The sequence below is a fragment of the Penicillium argentinense genome, assembly GCF_028826775.1.
Source record: "Penicillium argentinense strain IBT 30761 chromosome Unknown utg000002l_segment0_segment0, whole genome shotgun sequence".
Taxonomy (NCBI): Eukaryota; Fungi; Ascomycota; class Eurotiomycetes; order Eurotiales; family Aspergillaceae; genus Penicillium; species Penicillium argentinense.
In genome coordinates, this window is record NW_026622661.1 from 1,446,158 (window position 1) to 1,464,845 (window position 18,688).

An 18,688-nucleotide genomic window follows, 5' to 3' on the forward strand; every position below is an offset into this window, starting at 1 on the left:
TTCTTGATGAATGAAGATGTGCCCTTTTCCGTCGGGAGTTCCTCTTCTGATGCTGCTTACCCGACATACAAGCCGGACACTGTGGCGTTGCCTGCAGTTCTGCACTTTTCTGTTGTTGGTACGGAGTGCCAGTTTGAGAAAGGACCGTCCTTAGGTCTCCTCTGTTTAGATGCCCTAATCTAGCATGCCAGAGTGCTTCTTTAGGGATCTGGTCAACTCCTCTGCTTGCATCTTCATCGAGTATCTGAGCTTCACAGTTGAGTTCAGAGGTGGTCACTGCGCTCGGTGCACCACTTGACTCTAGCGGTTCATCGATATCCATTTCGATACAATTATCATGATTATTAGATGATGATGACCTGGCCAGTTGGACCTGAGGTCTGGATCTCTTGCTCACATAGCATCGCAAGATCAATAGATCTTCTTCTGTATGGAAGGCAGCCCCTATAGTTCGCCCTCGGCGTTGCAGAAAGACGTTCTGGGGGTGCGCTATCATAGAATAGCGATCCCTCAAGAGCTTTGGTACGCTGATCAAGTTCATCCCGATTCGGGGAGCGTAGTAGACATTCTTGAGGATCAGGGTTCGGTTGATCTTCCCCCTGAGCGTAAGCTTGATGGTGCCAATGCCCTCAGCTTCAACTGGATCTCCCGCTGTGTCTAGCATCTCATGGTGGATTCGGAAACTGCTAAAACAGTCCCGGTCCCAACAGATATGGCTAGTAGCAGCAGAGTCGAGTATCCACCGGGGATTCGGCGCGTGGGTATAGAGAGTCGTCACTCTCGCCCTCACAATATTGATCCTTGGTCTCTTGTAAGAAGTCGGCGGGCCCTGCCGTTCTTCTGCCTGGCCTTGATGTGATTCATTTTGTGGTGAGCCAGAAACACTCCTTTCTGTTTTGACACCGTTGTCCCGCTTAGGGCGCAAATGCGGGTTCTTTTTCCAGCATTTCGAGACTTCATGGCCTCGTTTCTTGCAGTAATTGCATTTCTTGACAGACGCCTTCACTGTGTTAACTGACGGTGCTCCGCGCGGAGGGGTTGGAGAATTCTTTGCTGAAACTGTCCGTTCAGCATTTGCAAGGCGATTCCCAATCATGGCGGGATTGGCCGGATCCTTGTCATTTTGGATGGCATCAACTATCAGCGCATATTCCGGTCCGATCTGAGTTAAGAGGATTGCAACGTGTGCGTGATCCCCAATTGACCCTGGCATGATCGCATTTAAGCGATGTACTAGCAATCGGACTCGATCAACGAATTCACGTATACTAGTGCAGCTAGATCCAGTCGTTTCTTTGAGCTGGGCGAAAAGTTCGCAGAATGTAGCTAGCTCCATTCGTCTATATCGCTCTTCAAGGTCGTTCCAGAGATCTCGAGATGTTTCTAGCCCTGCAACATGAACACTGATTTCGACGGAAAGATATCGAAAGATTGTGTGATAGGCTTCAGCCTCACGTTTGGACCATTCCTGATGTCGCTCAAAAGCCTGGACTTCAGCTTCTAGACGAGCTTCGATAGCCTTCTGTCTTGGGGCTCCAATAAGGCGTTCATCAACCAGTGGAACAATGTCGGCCGTAATCGGTTTTGCGTATTTAAAAAGGCAGTTAGGGCGTTGGAGATCTCCGGACACGACATCCCAGACTTGTCTTGCCTTTAAGTAGGAAGTCATAAGATGCTTCCAAGTTGCATAATTATCACTCCCTGTTAAAGGCTCAATAGCCGCGACATTTCGGTCGGGAGACTCGGTTAGATGTGCAGGCATCGTGGCTGTGCCTGAAGTGCGGGGTAAATATAGCTTCAACAAGTTGTTGTATGCAGTGGTTCTCAGAGTGAGTGGAGACGACACCCGAGAAGTTAGCACCCGGGCTCATAACCTGTTGTAATTCAGAGGAAGATTGCTTGTATTCCTTCTGGACAGAAAACTTGAGGGTTTATATACACATGCGACCTCCAGATTGATTTCCAATCAACGCTGGTAATTCCGTGAGGTTAGGAATTGATTCCGTTACGATACGACATATCACAACAGGTACGACCTACATTCTGCTACCTGACTCATAGCACCGTGTTTACAAACTTTAGAATCCGATCAAAACCGTTTCTTTGCCAGGTTCAGCTAAATGACTATCCATCTGAAGCACCTACATAGCTACCAATGCGAACTCCCAACGGGAGAGTCTTGAAGTAATGACGCTTCAGGCTCCATCCTCCTCCCGGTGTTGACAACTGTAGGAATTCATCCTCCAACATATTAGAGACATCTTCAGTATCAGCTGAATGTATACTCACCCTCAGAAGGGACTCAACGCTCTGTTCCTGAGAATGCCCCACAAAACTGCGGAGACTTTCAGATACATCCAAATTTTTTATACGGCTACCTTCTTCACCCATCAAGCTTTGGCGGTCTGCTAGCAATGCCACAATTGAGCCAACGCCCTTCACGTCATCTTGGAAGTTGGCCCTTGGTCTATCTTCGAGGATAGAGTTCCCTATATTCGCTGTGAACTCAATCAACAAGTGAGCCCCCAGGACACTTAGTATAGCATACCGATTTTGACGCCTCCCGTCCATGTTATCAGTATATTACTGCAATCAACAGATCCATGGGGTATTTTGAGCTCTTTATGGATGTACTCTAGCCCTCTTAAAATTTCGCTGCAAACTGTGGCTATGTCGGCCTCGTGGAACTGTACTGCTCCTGTAACGCAGCCCAGTGACATCGCGAAGTGTTCATATTCGTATATGAATTTTGTCCCGGTTTCCACGGGAATCATGTCAAACAAGGACACGATATTACAGTGAGTGATAGGAAAAGAATATCTGGATTTCCTTGTGCTCTTCTGGTGATGTATCTTCAGAAGATAAACTGGAAACCCCTCAACATCCTGAAGAGATATGATTCCCTCTCCCGCTTGATCAACTCGATAAGACTGGTGATATTGAGACTTTGTCCCCTCAATAGTGCGAGCTGCCCTTTTATGGGGCTTGACAGGAATACCGAATCGAGTAAGATGTTGACCAGATTGTGACTTTGGCTCGTTGTGACCACCAGTGTGAAGTGAAAGACTTGATGGTTGGGATCTCATTAGCTGATTGGACTCCTCAGCATCCGTTTCACGCTCCCATAAGGAGTGTGGAAGGATCGTTGTTCGCTTTGGTACTGTTGCCATGTTTCGGGATTCTTGGTTCGTAACCTTCATTTTTGAAATGACACCTTGCTTTCATACTCCCCAGTAGACAATGTGTAGCCTATTCGACAGGACCCAGATCCATGAGCCGTCTCGGGACCCATGAGCCGTTTCGGGACCCATGAGCCGTTTCGGGACCTATGAGCCGTTTCGGGATCCTTGAGCCGTTTGGGAATAAGCGATCTCACAAATTAACGTAGGAATCGTCACCCTACTGTCCATTTCGATGATACTCCTGCTGCTAGAAGATGGGGAAGATTATGGTGGAACGTACATGTGCTTGGCGTGCGTGTACAGTGATTCTCGAAATCGGCTTGACCAATCCACACTTAGTTTCTCTTTTCTGGCCCACCGCCAAAGCCTTAGCGCAGATCATTTATTGAGCTACTCGCATTGCGTTGAGGGGTGAAGTAAAACGAACCATGTACGGTACATTACCATGCGCTGTAAGATACCTTATGCTAACGCAAAACTCATGGAATTTCATGTATTCCTATGGTCGTTGAGCATTGCAAATCAGTTGGGAGGGCCACCTGGCCCCAAGTGGCTCGGCGATCTGCTGGAATGCCTCTAATCTCGTGTGCGACATGTGCTAGGTATCATTCGTGAGGGTGTCTCTTTGGCTCAAAGCAACTCAATGGGGTATTCCATTGGCAAATGGTCATTTTGTCCGATCGTCGGTTGTTTGTAAGAAACCCAAGGGCCTCAACAGCTGCTGATAGCTGTAGGTTTCGATATCTAAAATGAGTCTGCTGTTACAGTACAGTAGAATTCGAAATCAGTTTACCCCTCGGACATTCAGCCTTTCTTTCCAGACGCCCCACTTGATCAGCGCTAAACTAAATTCGGCCAGGGAAAGTCCCACTATCTCTTCGTGATGTATTTGAGGTATATCACCAAATTTACCGTAATTACAAATCCCGGAAGTTGGAAAATCATATATGCCGAAGCGCTCCGTAGCCACACGCCAGATTTCGACAACAGTTTACAGTAGCGATGACCTCGTTCCAAACGCAACCTATATCAAAACGTCATAATTGACGTCATGAAGTTTGTCATGCGGCCACGCTTCGTTTACCATAGCTTTCCAACCTGGACTCTTTTTTCACCAGGTTTCAAAAATGATCCATCTGCTATCTGTTGCCGAGTAGCTAGGTTTCGGAAAGTTGAAGTGGTAACCCATTTCTTACATTCTAAAATTAAATACTGACCGTCGAGCAGAAATGACACCAATCTCAATCCCTACCGGAGCACAAACACGGCATAGTCGTTCAATGAAGAAAAATCGAAACGAGAAACCCAGGTACTTTTGGTATTTTGCGATATTGTCGAGTGCCTCAGTAGACAGCAGACAGCAAATGGATCATTTTTGAAACCTGCACCTGTTACACCCATTCGGTGATATGTTCTCCGTGCTATTCGGAAAGAGCTGAGCAAACTGTTTCCCTTTTGCTGTTTCCGCGAGCAGGAAAGCGCCCTTGATGCAAGACCCTCACAATCATGCAAGCCTGATCAAAGCGAGGGATGGGCGTGGTACTATATGGCGCCAGTGTACATCAGCTGGAGGATGGCCAAACCTATCCTCCCAGACATTTCTCTGATCGTGCGGCCAGAGCTGATAGCGAAAATCTTTAGCATCGAGTATAGTCGGATGCACAACTTCGATTCTCGTAACTCTAGGACCCAGTATTCCCTTCAGGATTGGCTCTTCAAGGGTCTGGTAGTTCGATCCCCCGTAGGGATTGTATCGTTCAGGGGGGCGGTGACAGGACAGTTACAACACCTCCGTCTTGTGCAATGTGATAAGCAAACATAGCAGATGCGCCTTTCATATACATGCTCCACTGCCTGCTTGACTTCTGGGACCGTAGGCATTGAGGCTGCTCATGGTCCATCAAAGGCCCCATTGCTGTAGTCAATGTTTGCATTCCATTCCTATCGGCCCAAATCTGTACAACCTGATGGCATAATCCACTCCACATGACCTGGCATCCTTGTTGCCACTGATCAGTGTGGAACTGGTTGCAGATCTGCTTGGCTTCTTTGACAGAAAGGAATTTGCGAAATTGTTCGACAGAGGCCGACGAGCACATATGTATATTGTTGCACAAGTATCATCATACGTTTGGACATTGTCATGGGGTCACTGCTTGCTATTAAAGGGACCTAATGGGCTGATTTGCCGATTGGGAAGAGAGGAACCCATGATCTCGCCCCAGGACAAGCCTCGACCCGGAAGACTCGGACACGATCAAAGTTTATAGCGTGGCGTAGCACACAGCTATAATCTTAACTGGTCTAAAGAAGAAGATTGGTCACGAGGCGAAATTTGCACCAGCTAAAGAGAAATGAGAATTGGAAGCTTCTAGGAGTAAATTTAATCTACTTCATGCCGGAACCTGAAATTACGGCAATTTTGGTAATCTATTAGAGATACTTTGGGCGCAGCATGGTGGGATTGCTTCTAGCCGAATACGGTTTAGCGGGGTCATTGCGGGGCGCTGGGAAACAAAGTGTGTGTCTCCGTGGGGGTAATCTGTTTTCGAATTCTGCTGTACAGCAGGCTGTGGGAATAGAACCTAGGCTTATCCTTCGTCAAGGTGGTTCTGGAGTAACACTGTGTGCTGTGGGCCTATCACAGTGGTCGTGTATTCTAGACATATTCAAAAACATCAAGCCTGCTACCGTACATGCCATATTCTCGACAGCCCATTCCAGTATAGTCACTCGCCGTCAGAATGATAAGTTTAAGAGAATCATGAATGCCCAGCTCTATAATTCCTTTGGGTAAGATATGTTATTGCTTCACGGTCTGTTTTGCAGCTGCGTATTGCCCATATCAACGATGTAACTTCGTCGGATGTTCCAAGGCGAAATTGAGCCACAATGCTTTGAAGGGCCCTATTAAGCTGGGATAATTCGAGGTAATGGCTTCGGCGTCGGCGTCGGCGATCCGTCCTAGGATCGAAAGCACATACATGATCCTTTGATGTGCACTGTGTACATGGCATCTCTCCAGAACACTGAAATGCTTTAGCTCTATGTCTGTGTAAATTGTGGCGCGTTCGAACCTTGATCCGCCTTTTCCGACACTCATTACACGCGAGTGACACCTTTTTCCTTTTTGCTTGGGGTAAATGGTCTTGAGAACCAATGGAAATAGCTTCCCGAACAGGTAGCAGTGGGTGAAAAGGCTTCTCACTCGGCATTTCTCAACAGTGAACATATAATGAAATTATGAACGGGATGGGAGTGATCAAAGCTGAATGGGTGTGGGGAAGGTTTACTGGCTTTTATGTTGTTCCCCTTTTAATGTTGGGATCGCATTCTTCGTTGCTGAAATGTTTGTCAAACAAAGAAACCTGTTCGGTGGCGCAATTACTATTAAGCGATCCATAAGTCAATAACCCGTGCTAATGCATGTGTGCCTGAATAGCAAACAAAAAAATCAGCCCCACCCGGCTTCGATTCGCGAGAACACATCGTCTCCGAACACCCAGCTGATCACTCTTTGCTTTTTCCCACCGGGCGGTTCCCGAGCTCCTTCCAATTCCAGTCCAGGGAAGGGCCAGTAAGGTACGAAAAATCTAAAGTCAGCCCGAGACTAGCAAAAGCGGGGCGTGGTCTTCTCCAGAGCGAAGGCTAATCGAAGTCGCCCAGCGGATCGGCCATGCGCACGGCAGACCTCTACGGATGATGTGCAGAGAACCAGTATCGTCTTCCATGGAAACCTAATGAGGTATCTACGCGATGTGTAAATTATCGTACATAGTGTAGTGGGGAGACCCCCTCCCCTTACTACATGGGTGCCATCCAGACTATGTGACATAGCCGGCAGTATACAGTGGCCGGATAGCTAGTTCTAGAGTACACCTTCTTACACCTCCCCGACCTGACCCCTACATTTGGGATTCTCACTATTTCCTGATTGCTACGCGTGTGTTTTGTGGTGGTTTTTCTGCTGAATCGACCCGCACGACTCAGCGCGTGCTGCCATCGAGCGTTCCCCTATTCAATAGGAAGATACCGTACCATACGGGATGCATTTTACGTTGCACCAAGATTAACCTGGAACCTACGCTAAGGTCTTGGTGGTGGGGCCAGGAAAATTTGATTTATTGCGAATTGGTCAACCCAATTTCGAGAAACGACGTATCTCAGCATTGGCAAATGGGGAAAGTGGGAATCGCGTGAATTTAAACAGTTACTTGAGGTGCTATCTAGTCCAACCGTAGGGTTCAAAAGCCGGCCCCCATTAATATAGCCACAAATGATAAAAGGAAAAGGAAAAAGTAAAATAAATAACTAGGCCGTCGGAACTAGGTACTTCTTGGTGCTTCAACATGGTGAACAGAAAGGTCCTGTAACCTAACCATAGCCTGGTGATCCTGTTTCATACGCTTGATCTCTCTAAAGAGGAACGCAATTAAGGCTGCGGAGAAAATAGCTGAAATTCCCGAAGCAATAATTGTTAAAAGACCCATTATTGACATATCTCCACTTCTGGCGGTGCATATGTTAACAGTTGTCGTCAGTAGGCCAGCGAGAGAGTTCATAAGTGTCGGCCTATGCTATGTATAAGATTCAGCTCCATCAGGGTGGTGTTCACTGACATAAAAAGCTTGTTCATAAGCCATATATAATTCCCCCTTTGCCTCCAGTAAAGCGCCGCCATTGTGGTAGACCCAATACAGAAAAGGAAACATGCAGTTGTAAGAAGTGGAGGGTTCTGTATAGTGTTGAGAACCGCCTGCCCGGTGGAAGATTCCTCTAAAGCCCCTCCCAGCTTTTCAGACTTTTCGAGGGATGTGAAGGTGCCGGGAACTACCAGGTAACCAGCAAGAAGCAGCCAATTAGAGACACTCGCAAGGAAATTTGCCTCCCAGCTCACGTCGTTTGACTGAATTACTAGTTGGACATAGCGACTTTGAGATGGGTTTGTCATTTTTGCAACTGAGATTGTAGTTTCAAAGGGAGGCCGACAACAAGGGATGTTTAATGATTTATTCAATGCATACGTAACAGAGTCGGTCTGGTGGAACTAACGCTAAGAAAGGAAACGTCAAGTCCGTTTCAGATACAGTACAGTAACATTCCATTTCCACGCCTGAAAGAATGAAATTGCATTTACGGCCGGAGGTAGGCTCTTAACCCCGTAGTCTGGCTCCATGGCTGAAATTCTTGTTCAAATAGTTCAACCTTTTGACCAACCCGCTTCCGTACAAGCTCTCTCACTTTGTGCCGGACCTGCGGTCGGGCGGATACTATAAGTCCAAATTAGCATCCGATTCATCTGGAACTATCTCACTGCTTTCAATACCTGCTACAAGAAGGGTCCCAATTTGACTAGCCATTTCTGACTCCAACCGGGATTCCCAATCCACCACTCCGCTAGATATCTGTATGTTTCCATTTCTTCCAATGGTTCTATCCTCTGAAGCAGAGCGAAGTTGATCGTAAACCGTCACAGAAAGCATCTGCCAATAAACATTAGCACAAATAAGGTTGACGCAGCTGTAAACCTACAAAACCATTGTCCTGTTCAACCAAAGCCTGAAGCCAATTACGAGAACATTCCCAGTCGCCTGCTTGGTCTATCTGCCAAACAAGCGAGATTTGTCGTGTTCGAACCTTTCCCTGATGATAGCCATCCAAGATCTCTTTAATGTATGGCAATTGTGTTGCAATTCCGATACCGGTAGATACCAGGAGGACATGGCCAAAGTCTCCAATGGCCGTCGAAGATATTGTGTTGACTGATGAGGGTCCAAAGGGGCCATCGACCCAGGCACCACATTCTTTGTTGGGCTCTACACGCTCCAGTAACCTTTTGGTAAACCCGGAGCGTGAGCGAAACAGGACTGAGATCGAGATGGCACGACCCTTCGAGTCGCATTCCCACCACGCTATGGTGAAGGGATGATTTTGAAAGAGGTAGAATATACCGACATGTGGCACCCCAAGGTTTATACGCTCCCCTGCGCGGACGACCCAGGGCCGCGGTAGAGAAATTGTAATGCGACCAATATCATCCCGATGCGAAGAAAGACTAAGGCGCACTGGGTCCTTCCCTATCACGATATTCCGATAGAATACGCGCATCAGCTGCATGACCAATGATAGGGTATAAGCGCAGGCAAAGACAACGGGGAATATCCAAAGCTTCCCAGGTCTTTCTTTCACGTGCCGCCAAATAACATAGATCATTGCCAGTGCTGACAGTACATGTGTGGTAAGAAATACTTCGTATACTCTCTTCCTGATGATCGGAAAGACTGAGAGAGTCGCCAGGAGGCTGGCAGACTGCCACTTGTGAGTAGGGTGTCGCTGCTTTTAGAACCTTATACTTACTATTAAGCCATAGAAGTGCATCTCATTTGACCAAGAAATAGAGTGCGAGTATGCCACAATTGACACGTGCGTAGTTGCTTCCAAGAAGGCAACAATCGCAAATAGGCGATGGGCCAGTCCATATGTACGTAGGGTCACGCCCAATATGCGGGAAGCGAACTCGTAACTACCTAGGTATGCCGGTGTTAAGTTGATAAGACACAAGTGAGCTGCTCGGTGACTAGCATGTGAGAGTGAATCAACAGAAATGAAGTTGCACACAGCCGTGCCTAAGATGTAGCCGATAGTGACTATTGAATGAAGTCGCGAAACAGAGCGCAACCCAAAAAAACGTCCATATGAACGTGCATAAATCAGATGCTGAAGCAAAAAGGGTCTCAGGATACACGAGAAAAATGAACTAGACGACAAAGATGCCCGCAAGGAAGATGTAATGTGACAGACAATCAAGAAAAACAGAGAGCAGGCAACTGCAACTGTATATATGACTTCTGGAGACCTGAGGAGCTCGGAATTGAGTGCGATCATCGTGAGTCGGGAAATAATCGGAAATCGCAGATACCTGGGGAAGGTAATTCGATATCGATTCTGAGGTCGGAACTATAAAGTGGCTATGGAGCGGAGTTGGTCCGCTCGTGTGGCAAAATATTCGAGGAGCCGTTTCAGTTCTCGTAGATCACCCTCCTCGGGGTCATTCTGTGCAATTGCCGGTTTTCGTTTGAGTTCAGGATACTCAGCTTCCTGTTTTCCTTAGTGGACACTTCGGGAAATAACAGTAGGTATACTCAAGTTACCAGAAGGTAGCTAGAGGCTGGCCATGAATTGTCTGCCATGGAATTATACACGGTCGTCTCTTGACCGTTATGTTCAACTAGCAAATATACCTTTGCATCACAAAATCGTGCGAGTTCTTCGGCTTTTGAAAACAAAGTCTTTGATCTTTTCCTGAACTTGGACTGTTCGACACGTCGTTGATCATCGGCACCCATTGTATTAGTCAGGCGTAGTAGGGCTTGGATAGAAGTTTAGAAGAGAAATATGAAACTGAAAATACTGAGTGGCATTTCAACAATCTAAATAGGCAAAGTGCGTCACCAAGGCTAGTCGGAACTGGTACGCAGCTTTTTCGACCCCTCATTCCTAGAGCTCGCGGATTCGCGCCTACGCCGGCGACCAATCGCCAAACCACCACTAGCATCGCAGCTAGGACATGCTGCGCTGTTGGGAAATCCATGATCGTCGCGACCAAATGGAGAGAATAATCCCTGACATGACGCAAGGCGATCCACCGTTGTCGGGAAGCCAGATAGCCTCCAGCGTTTTTTCAGCTGATTTTGTAGGAAGACGTCGACGGTGTGATCAGCGTGCCGAGCAAGGAACGAGATGGGGTGTCTAAAAGACGCGCATGATGGACATATACCCCCTTGGCCAGGGAAAGAACCGATCAAACCGGAATCGGACACACAATCCAGTCCGTCTGGGTAAAGGCGGTCAAGAGCCGAAATGATCTCAGCGCTAGGTCCTTTACAGCGAATAACCCCGTGGCACCAAAACGGAGTCGCTGTATTCCTTGGCAGCCCACTTATCACAAAGTAGAATCTGGAGACAAGCAACATGGATGCAGCATCCCGTGCCATCCGCGCGCTGCCGGGCTGGAGAAGCACCTGATTGCGGTAATCTTCCATTGCTCCAATATCGTCAATAGAGCTTGGCAATTTCCCGAGTGGTACATTCAGGCGATGAAAGTCGGAGCTTATCTTTTCCTTCAATTGATTTTTAAACCGCCTCCAGTCGCACTCTGTGTCCATAGTAGACATCCAGGCGTCGAAGCCTCGCCGAATAAAACTATCGCGAAAAATATGACGAAAGTACGGGGTTGCGTTGTCGGAGGCTTCAACCCTGCCGGTGCCGAGGGAGAGTATTCGTTTAGAGCCAGGGGCATCTGGCCAGATTTGGTCGCACAGCTGGGCAGCAATCTCTCCAGCAAAGTTATGTTTTAAGCCCCCATCCTGGAAGGATCCGATACCCTGCAAGTCGACTGGCGTAAAGAAGCTGGCGGTTTATTTAGCGCGAAACTAATGCAACACTAATGCGGGTGACTCACAAAGGCGCGGCGGCTGTAGCTCTGGCTCTTGACTCCCCCTGAGAGTGAGCAGTGTGATCTTTCATTTTCGATGCGAGGTATAACCTACCCTTTCCAAACAAGAGGTTCATCATCGACGTTGTTAGGCCGTATGATACGATGATCTGTAGCTGTTCGTGTCAGTGATTTTATATAAATGTGAAGGATCGGAACTTGACTTGCTGTAATCGTCGATCCTATCAACCGCGTTGAAATTGCCAAAAACGAACGAATCCGCATTTTGTGAAATACTAGTGGCAACCACCCCCACTCTCGAACCTGAACGTAATGGCCCTTTGGCGTCATCGCGAGAGACACCGAATATACGACGATTTTCACCGAAAACCTGTTTTAGCGCCGCATCAAGTACTCGTGCATCATAGCAACTGTCACGAACTAGCCAATGGACCCAGCGAGCCGCTTCGGCGATCAAAGGGTTTTTGTGAATGTAACTCAATGCACGAATAATGATCGAGTGCCGGCGTTGGTTGAACACCTTGCGGGCGAGATCCTCAAAGACAGCTGAGCATTTCTTCACCCTCCATGACATTGTAAACAGCCCCAAAGATATAAGGCCACCTTATCAAGTTAAACGTCTGCAACAGGGCTTGCGAGCACTTCTCCTTGACTCACCTGAGCTAGTTCCAAGAGCAAGATCGACAACATCCTGGATTCGGCATGGGAACAACTGCTCCTCGATAAGGGTGAGGAACTCCAACGGGATAACTCCCCTAACACCACCGCCGTCAATGGCCAATATAGAGGGACTCTGTGTAAGAGGAAGAACGTCCACTATGAGTGGACGCTGATAAAGACAACACAGGCAGCCCTTAACGGTGAATTGATAGTCTCGTCCTGGATTTGGAGTGCCAAATATTTGGGCACATCGATCGCATAACGTATGACCACACCCTAAAGTATGCTGGGCGGCGCCTATGACGCAGTATAAGCAGATCTTATTCGTGCGTAAGCGAGACAGCCTTCCACTCTGGGACTTCAAATAATCTCTCCGTAGGGAGCTCGAGGAGCAGGAGGCCTGGACCATGAAATCGAACAATGAGATGAACTCAAACTCGATCCGGTCTAGAACCCCCGCTGGAATCCAGTGCTCCTCTGGCATTCTAGGTCGGTATAAAGACCGGAAAACGTCCTTGGGGGAAGATACTGAAATGGTTAGTACACGTCGATGCGCGCAGATATGAAACTCACCTAGCATTCCCGGAACATAGTGATCCATTAAAAGGGCAGACGCGATGGACGGAGCAAGAGCATGTGCAGATACATTGACTTGAGCACCAATCTCAAAGTATGACCTTATATGAGATCCCAAGCTTCGACTTACAGGACGTTCCTGTCTAACGAACTTTGTAAATGAGAAGGGAAAATCAAGCGATGTACTGAGATGTCCTAGTGCTCCGTGGAATAGCTCTTTCAGTTGGCGAGCATTGGGACGAAAATGGCCCTCGCCTAACATGCCCCCGGAAATATCCAGTTCCTCTTTGATTGCAGCTTTGACCCGATGATAACTTGCTGCCGAGAGGGGAGAGGCATCTGATATGTCAACTGTTCTGATAGTGAGGAACTGAGCTGACAGGCATTGGTACTCCGAGTTCTGTATGATTTGATGAATTCTCTCAGTGGAACAGAGCTGTCCTCCGCATGGAGATTCAAACACTAGAATGACCCGGGGGGTAGTTACAGTGGCGTGGGGTCGCACGGGCTTTCGCTTCAAACAATCAAGCAAGAATTTCAAAACACAGTCGGTATCCTCGATATCATCCAAACAAAAGCAAACAACTTCGGTAAAGAGAAAGATCAGTTGAGACCAAAGAGCGCTGAGAAGGTCTCCGGCAGAGCTGCATTCCCAGAACACAGGAAGCCCGACCCCAACACTTGTCGTTCGAGACGAAAACGATTCATTTGATGCAGGGGTGAAGCTGTCGGCAAAATAGAGGGGATTGTGGGAATGACAGGACGATATGTCATACCGAAGCTTGATCCTGGTGTCTGAACTATGGCGCTTGATATTGTTGCACTGAAACACACCCTGGAGGACTCGATTTTTGAGCTTATCCCCAAAGATAGAGCATAGAAATGGGTACTGGCTTTCGGGATCCGGCAATTCACAGGTGATCTGACTCAGTCGATCGTGATCTATGATAACGGGGCGGCGATCCTCACGGATCCCAATGTCTAACCAACCGACGTCTTCCTTGTGATGCATCTCGAGTTCTTATGGAGTATAATCCGCGTGTACAGAAGGGAGACATCATTTCTTATATCACAATAGAGGAAATACTGCTCCGTTTCAGGCATTGTGGCCTCGAATTTCCAGCGATCACCCATTTCTCACCCTGAGTGTCATTCCTTGTAACTTCCGACTTACCTCCCTGCTCTAGGCACTAATAAAAGTACGCGGGATAACCCCCTGCACGTATCATAAGCTAGCAAGGGTGTGCATCAGGACGGACCCATTCCCCACCCAAGGTACTGAGTCACGAACCGATCCCATCTAGTCCCTAAGCGCTGTCTCCAACCAACAGTAGCCTCAATTACATTATTGGCGAGCACATGGAACATATATACATGACAGTGCTACTAATTAACTAATTCGGGATGAAGTTATCATACCCTGGATAGAGTTGTAATTGTGTCTAGAACCCTCCTAATAATTATAAAAGCTCTCCAACGGACCTAGATTTATTATCCTGCAAGCTTGACTTCCCCGCTCCCGTCTTTCGTTAGCCATGTCCGCACCTTCGAGGCATCAAGACCAAGTTAACAATTCCCAGGCGGAGAGCAGTCAATGGGATGGCTTCTCACCCTCCATGGCCCTTGACGATGCAATAATTGCCTCTGTGATTAACGACTTCACGGAAGGTGACTTCGACTGTTCATCTTCCCGTTTTGGAGCAAACCCTGCCTCGACGACGGGTGAACGGCCAAAATCGATGGATATCTGTGAGAATCAAAGTTCCCAAAATAATTTTTTCAAGTATGTCTTCGCTTCGAAAAGAACTTTTTTGCCTCCCTAATATCAGAAACTCAGTGAAAGCTTCTTGTCCTCGCCGAGCAACCACAGCGCGACACTGGGAAACCTGGGAGCATGTGCGGAAGCCGAGCGCGCGGTGAACGCATTTACGGAGCGGTTGACAGGAACCACCACCAATCTAATTGCTATAACCCAAAGCCTCAACTTGAAGGTCGAAAACCTGTCAGAGAAGATTGATGACCTACACAAAAAGATTGGATGTGCATCCAATCAGATTGAGAGATTGAATGCTGTTTGGGAGACTGTCCTAGCGCGTGAAAACAAGGTGATGGAAAGCTTCGGCGACCTGGCTAGTCGATTTTTCCCTAAGTAGAATACACGTGATTGCTCGACTTCTAGATTTGATATATTGATAAAGTAAATACAAAAGGATCCATCAAGGCACGCTACATATCATTTATGTGAACCGATCTTGACTCAAATTCTTCCACCTGAATTTCCATCTGGATCGGTCTCCCATAACTGTAGATAACGCCGTTCTGACTCCTGGAGCCTTGCATTGGCGCGCGCTAAAGCATCCTCCATACTTTGAAAATTCCCAAAAACCCGTTCTTGAAAATCAAGAAGTATTTGTCTTGTTTCTTTATGCCATTTCAGCTCCGCTCGAAGATAACTTGTTTCGTAGGCTAGGTCCTCAATCTGCTTCCTGAGGTCTGGAGAAGATCTTTTTGAGAATTGTAGTCGCGATGGCAGAAGATCGAGGCTGGAAGAGCTTCCTCCACGGCAGAGTATGTAATGATCTGCTGGTGTGATCTCTTCGGCAATAGGGTCGAGAGATCGCGACCGGCGGTGCTGCTGCTGCATATTTACTTGAAATATTGCGTAGCAGAATAAATTGGGTAGGCAACTACGGGAATCATATACGGTTCAGGTTATTTAGGTAAATGAAGGTGGACAGCGAATGGGTGAGTGTGGGAGCTATGACGTGATTATGGCAATTGAGGCCCAAGAGCGGGGAAGTACCTTGTCGCTCCATCACCCCCCGACTCCTTTTCTGATCCCCAGATCGCCCCTGTCCCTTGAACGAGACACCCCCACTCACTAGCCCCGGAAAGTACCATCCGGTCCAATCTCGTGTATTGATATTGCATTAGAGCGAACATTAGTTTGCGCTAGTGCCGCCACTGCACATTTTAGAAGCCAAGTCCAAAGCAAGGGTGATCACTTTCCGTCTTAATTGCTTAAAGTGACCACACTGCGCGGCCGCGAGCTCGGCAGCTCCACCTATGATAGCCCGGGAGTAATCCAACACGCCCACCATGGGCAGTGGTGGTCACCACGGCGAGTGTGGATCAACACAGCATCTCAGCCTTGGTCCAATACCGTCCGGTCCAGCCTTGATCCAATACCGTCCAGCCTTGATCCAATACCGTCCAGCCTTGATCCAATACCGTCCAGCCTTGATCCAATACCGTCCAGCCTTGATCCAATACCGTCCAGCCTTGATCCAATACCGTCCAGCCTTGGTCCAATACCGTCCCGCCATGACCCGATACTGAAAACTGAGATCGGCTTGCGATAGCTAGCATCTCGCCGTCGGTCTATGCCAAATAGAAAAGATGTCAGTTCGGCATTCTTATATCCCAGATAATCAAGGTACATGGTTCATCTTTATTCGACAGGAAAGATTTATTTCATCAATGAATCCACAAGATGCAGTACAAGGCCCAGTGTCTCGAAGGAATCATAGCGAGGTAGGGTTGACAGATCTTAAGTTTACAGTTTAATCTGACCGTGCAAAATCAAGGCCTCGTGCAACTATGCCGAGCTAATAGAAAGACTTCTGCGCCAGCAGCTCCAATCACGGAATCACCAACAGCGTCTTGAGCAGCGAATCCACGGAGATTCCGGAGCATATCATAGGCTGCGAGGTCATTGCCTTCAGCTCGAAAAGTCTATGTCTCTCTACGAACACATTAAAAGACAGCATGAAGCATCATTAAGATGCGTATCGGATACATGTCAGGCAATGGGTCGGGACTTGGAGATAGAAAGAAGCAAAGTACGGGAATTGGAGTCGCAACTTTCTGACATGCATCCCACGATCGAAGCATTGGTAGGAAGATTCAATGACAATCACTCTGCGGCTGCCGCGCGGGACTGCCCAAATCTACAACAAGAGAATGAGGAGCTACGCAGCATTATCGAATACCTCCAGTCAACACTTGACACCCGGGAAGAAACCGTACAGGAGCTGAAAGCGGGCTTGGAGCAAGCTGCGGAGGCTCTATATCGTTCTGAGTCTGCAAAGCTATCTGTGTGCCATGGAGAAACCTGCGATGAAGATGATTCGGACTCAGTGACCATCATCACCGAGAGTCCACAGTCAACCATAGAATACTAGTGGGAACTGAAAATGCACTGCTTCCTATTTATCACGGTACTGCGGTGTACCACCCGAAGTAGTATTCATCAAAGAATCATCCCTGTATAGAGCTTTACACCCTTACACTCTTCTCAATACTATATCAAAACATAGTGCCCTGGTGGAGCTTTTAATTCATAGCTGATAGATACCTAAGGTACGTACCTATTCATCATAGATTAGATAGACTGGGCTCCAAGCGGATATAAGTCACGGCGTTGTCAATGGAACGGTTCAAAGCCTAAAAATATGTTATTACTTTTTGAATTGTGACTGACATATATGTGATCCATCTCTAAGGATGTCGACTTATGAATTGGAATAATGGTACGTATACCTAGGTAGATACAGGTACAAACGCTAGCCAAGAGATGCTGTTGTCCACAGATTTAGAAAAAGTTCCCCATCCTGCTCTAATAGTATGTTTATTTTGGCACATTCTGCTGTTGAGCACCAGAAGTCCCATTCCTCTTGAAACCATGAAACAGATGGCTCATGACCTACGAGAGTCCTCTCTTGAGCGATGAGGTTTCTCTGATCCTCGATGAGAGAAGATTTTCTCTCTTTAAAGCATCCTCTACATACAGTGTGCAGATTGACGCGGTGCTTGGAGGGAATCAGAAACGACCACAGGGCTGTCAGGTAAGAACTTGGATCATAGCATGCAATCTTCAGTTTTGCCTTTCGAGATTCTTTCTCATGGCAAAAGACACATATCCATGAAACTGTCCCTTTCATTCTAAAACATATCACGGTCAATTTTCGTGAGACCTCTGGTAGCATAGGTGCACTTACTCTGCTTATGTGTCTTCTTTTTTTGGGAATAAGGGTATTGTATTCTTGTGGTCAACAGTCTGTACTGTAGCTTTTCCTTCTGTATCACAGTCGAGTGATCGGTCGCTATGGCCAAAATGATGATTCTACTTTTCTCATAATTTATCAGACCCAAATGTAGGCATTTCTAGACCCTTGACTAATCTGGCTCAGCGGTTTTACCATTTCTGGCCCCGGTTCCATTTCCGGCCCCAGGTCATTTTTGACCCCTGCTCCATTTCTCGCCCCGGTTCCATTTCCGGCTCCAGGTCATTTCTGGCCCCTGCTCCATTTTCGATCGCTATTCATTCTCCTCACGGCTCTCTTTTATATATGTAAATCCATGCTGCTAGTTTGCAACAAGTGCGGTCTCAAAAATGTCTCAATATGACCCAGAGTAAGTAAACAATCCCCCGAATGAATTTTGAAGCTTAGTTCTGAGTTTTATTTAAGTGTCTTTGAGTCCCCCATCATCACCCTCTCGGTCGGCCCGAGTGGAAAGAAGTTCCATATCCACGCGAGATTCTTGGAAATGGACTTGGCATCAATTGTTGGCCCGATTAAGAATAATTCAGATCATATCCGAGTACGAGAAAACATCGAAGATATTTTTGGCCAAGTTTGTGAATATCTCTACAGTGGTGACTACTCGGTCGGCGTTTCGAAATCCGTTGGTGACTCTGAGGAAGATGGAACGGACCATGACCACTGCATAGGCCAATTTAGTGCTGAAGGGCAAGAGTTCCCTCATCTGAAGGGGAACACCTTTTTAAACCCTGCCTCCGTTCACGCTAAGT

The 18,688-nt window shown here is 47.4% G+C and overlaps 8 protein-coding genes across 8 annotated transcripts; 3 read left to right on the forward strand and 5 right to left on the reverse strand.

The window, feature by feature from the left end:
* Nucleotides 1-56: 56 nt before the first annotated feature.
* Nucleotides 57-1,762, reverse strand: N7532_001392 (DUF4219 domain-containing protein; the record flags this gene model as incomplete). Its single annotated transcript, XM_056613886.1, is given in 3 exon segments — nucleotides 57-91; nucleotides 106-599; nucleotides 744-1,762. 3 exon segments carry the CDS (start codon nucleotides 1,760-1,762, stop codon nucleotides 57-59), a joined length of 1,548 nt encoding a protein of 515 aa, XP_056478927.1.
* Nucleotides 1,763-2,124: 362 nt separating this feature from the next.
* On the reverse strand, nucleotides 2,125-2,571 carry N7532_001393 (uncharacterized protein; the record flags this gene model as incomplete). The annotated part of the gene is made up of 3 exons (XM_056613887.1): nucleotides 2,125-2,226; nucleotides 2,290-2,467; nucleotides 2,549-2,571. The coding sequence occupies 3 exons, from the start codon at nucleotides 2,569-2,571 to the stop codon at nucleotides 2,125-2,127; spliced, it is 303 nt and encodes a 100-aa protein (XP_056478928.1).
* A 4,936-nt stretch (nucleotides 2,572-7,507) lies between these two features.
* On the reverse strand, nucleotides 7,508-8,133 carry N7532_001394 (uncharacterized protein; the record flags this gene model as incomplete). Its single annotated transcript, XM_056613888.1, has 2 exons — nucleotides 7,508-7,754; nucleotides 7,802-8,133. 2 exons carry the CDS (start codon nucleotides 8,131-8,133, stop codon nucleotides 7,508-7,510), a joined length of 579 nt encoding a protein of 192 aa, XP_056478929.1.
* Nucleotides 8,134-8,419: 286 nt separating this feature from the next.
* On the reverse strand, nucleotides 8,420-9,299 carry N7532_001395 (NADPH oxidase family protein; the record flags this gene model as incomplete). The annotated part of the gene is made up of 2 exons (XM_056613889.1): nucleotides 8,420-8,452; nucleotides 8,715-9,299. The coding sequence occupies 2 exons, from the start codon at nucleotides 9,297-9,299 to the stop codon at nucleotides 8,420-8,422; spliced, it is 618 nt and encodes a 205-aa protein (XP_056478930.1).
* Nucleotides 9,300-10,639: 1,340 nt separating this feature from the next.
* Nucleotides 10,640-13,885, reverse strand: N7532_001396 (patatin-like phospholipase family protein; the record flags this gene model as incomplete). Its single annotated transcript, XM_056613890.1, has 7 exons — nucleotides 10,640-11,577; nucleotides 11,644-11,681; nucleotides 11,732-11,792; nucleotides 11,941-12,240; nucleotides 12,295-12,825; nucleotides 12,871-13,598; nucleotides 13,650-13,885. 7 exons carry the CDS (start codon nucleotides 13,883-13,885, stop codon nucleotides 10,640-10,642), a joined length of 2,832 nt encoding a protein of 943 aa, XP_056478931.1.
* Nucleotides 13,886-14,408: 523 nt separating this feature from the next.
* Nucleotides 14,409-15,026, forward strand: N7532_001397 (uncharacterized protein; the record flags this gene model as incomplete). The annotated part of the gene is made up of 2 exons (XM_056613891.1): nucleotides 14,409-14,656; nucleotides 14,711-15,026. 2 exons carry the CDS (start codon nucleotides 14,409-14,411, stop codon nucleotides 15,024-15,026), a joined length of 564 nt encoding a protein of 187 aa, XP_056478932.1.
* A 946-nt stretch (nucleotides 15,027-15,972) lies between these two features.
* N7532_001398 (uncharacterized protein) lies at nucleotides 15,973-16,212 on the forward strand (the record flags this gene model as incomplete). The annotated part of the gene is made up of 1 exon (XM_056613892.1): nucleotides 15,973-16,212. One exon carries the CDS (start codon nucleotides 15,973-15,975, stop codon nucleotides 16,210-16,212), a length of 240 nt encoding a protein of 79 aa, XP_056478933.1.
* A 533-nt stretch (nucleotides 16,213-16,745) lies between these two features.
* N7532_001399 (uncharacterized protein) lies at nucleotides 16,746-17,057 on the forward strand (the record flags this gene model as incomplete). Its single annotated transcript, XM_056613893.1, has 1 exon — nucleotides 16,746-17,057. One exon carries the CDS (start codon nucleotides 16,746-16,748, stop codon nucleotides 17,055-17,057), a length of 312 nt encoding a protein of 103 aa, XP_056478934.1.
* Nucleotides 17,058-18,688: the final 1,631 nt, after the last annotated feature.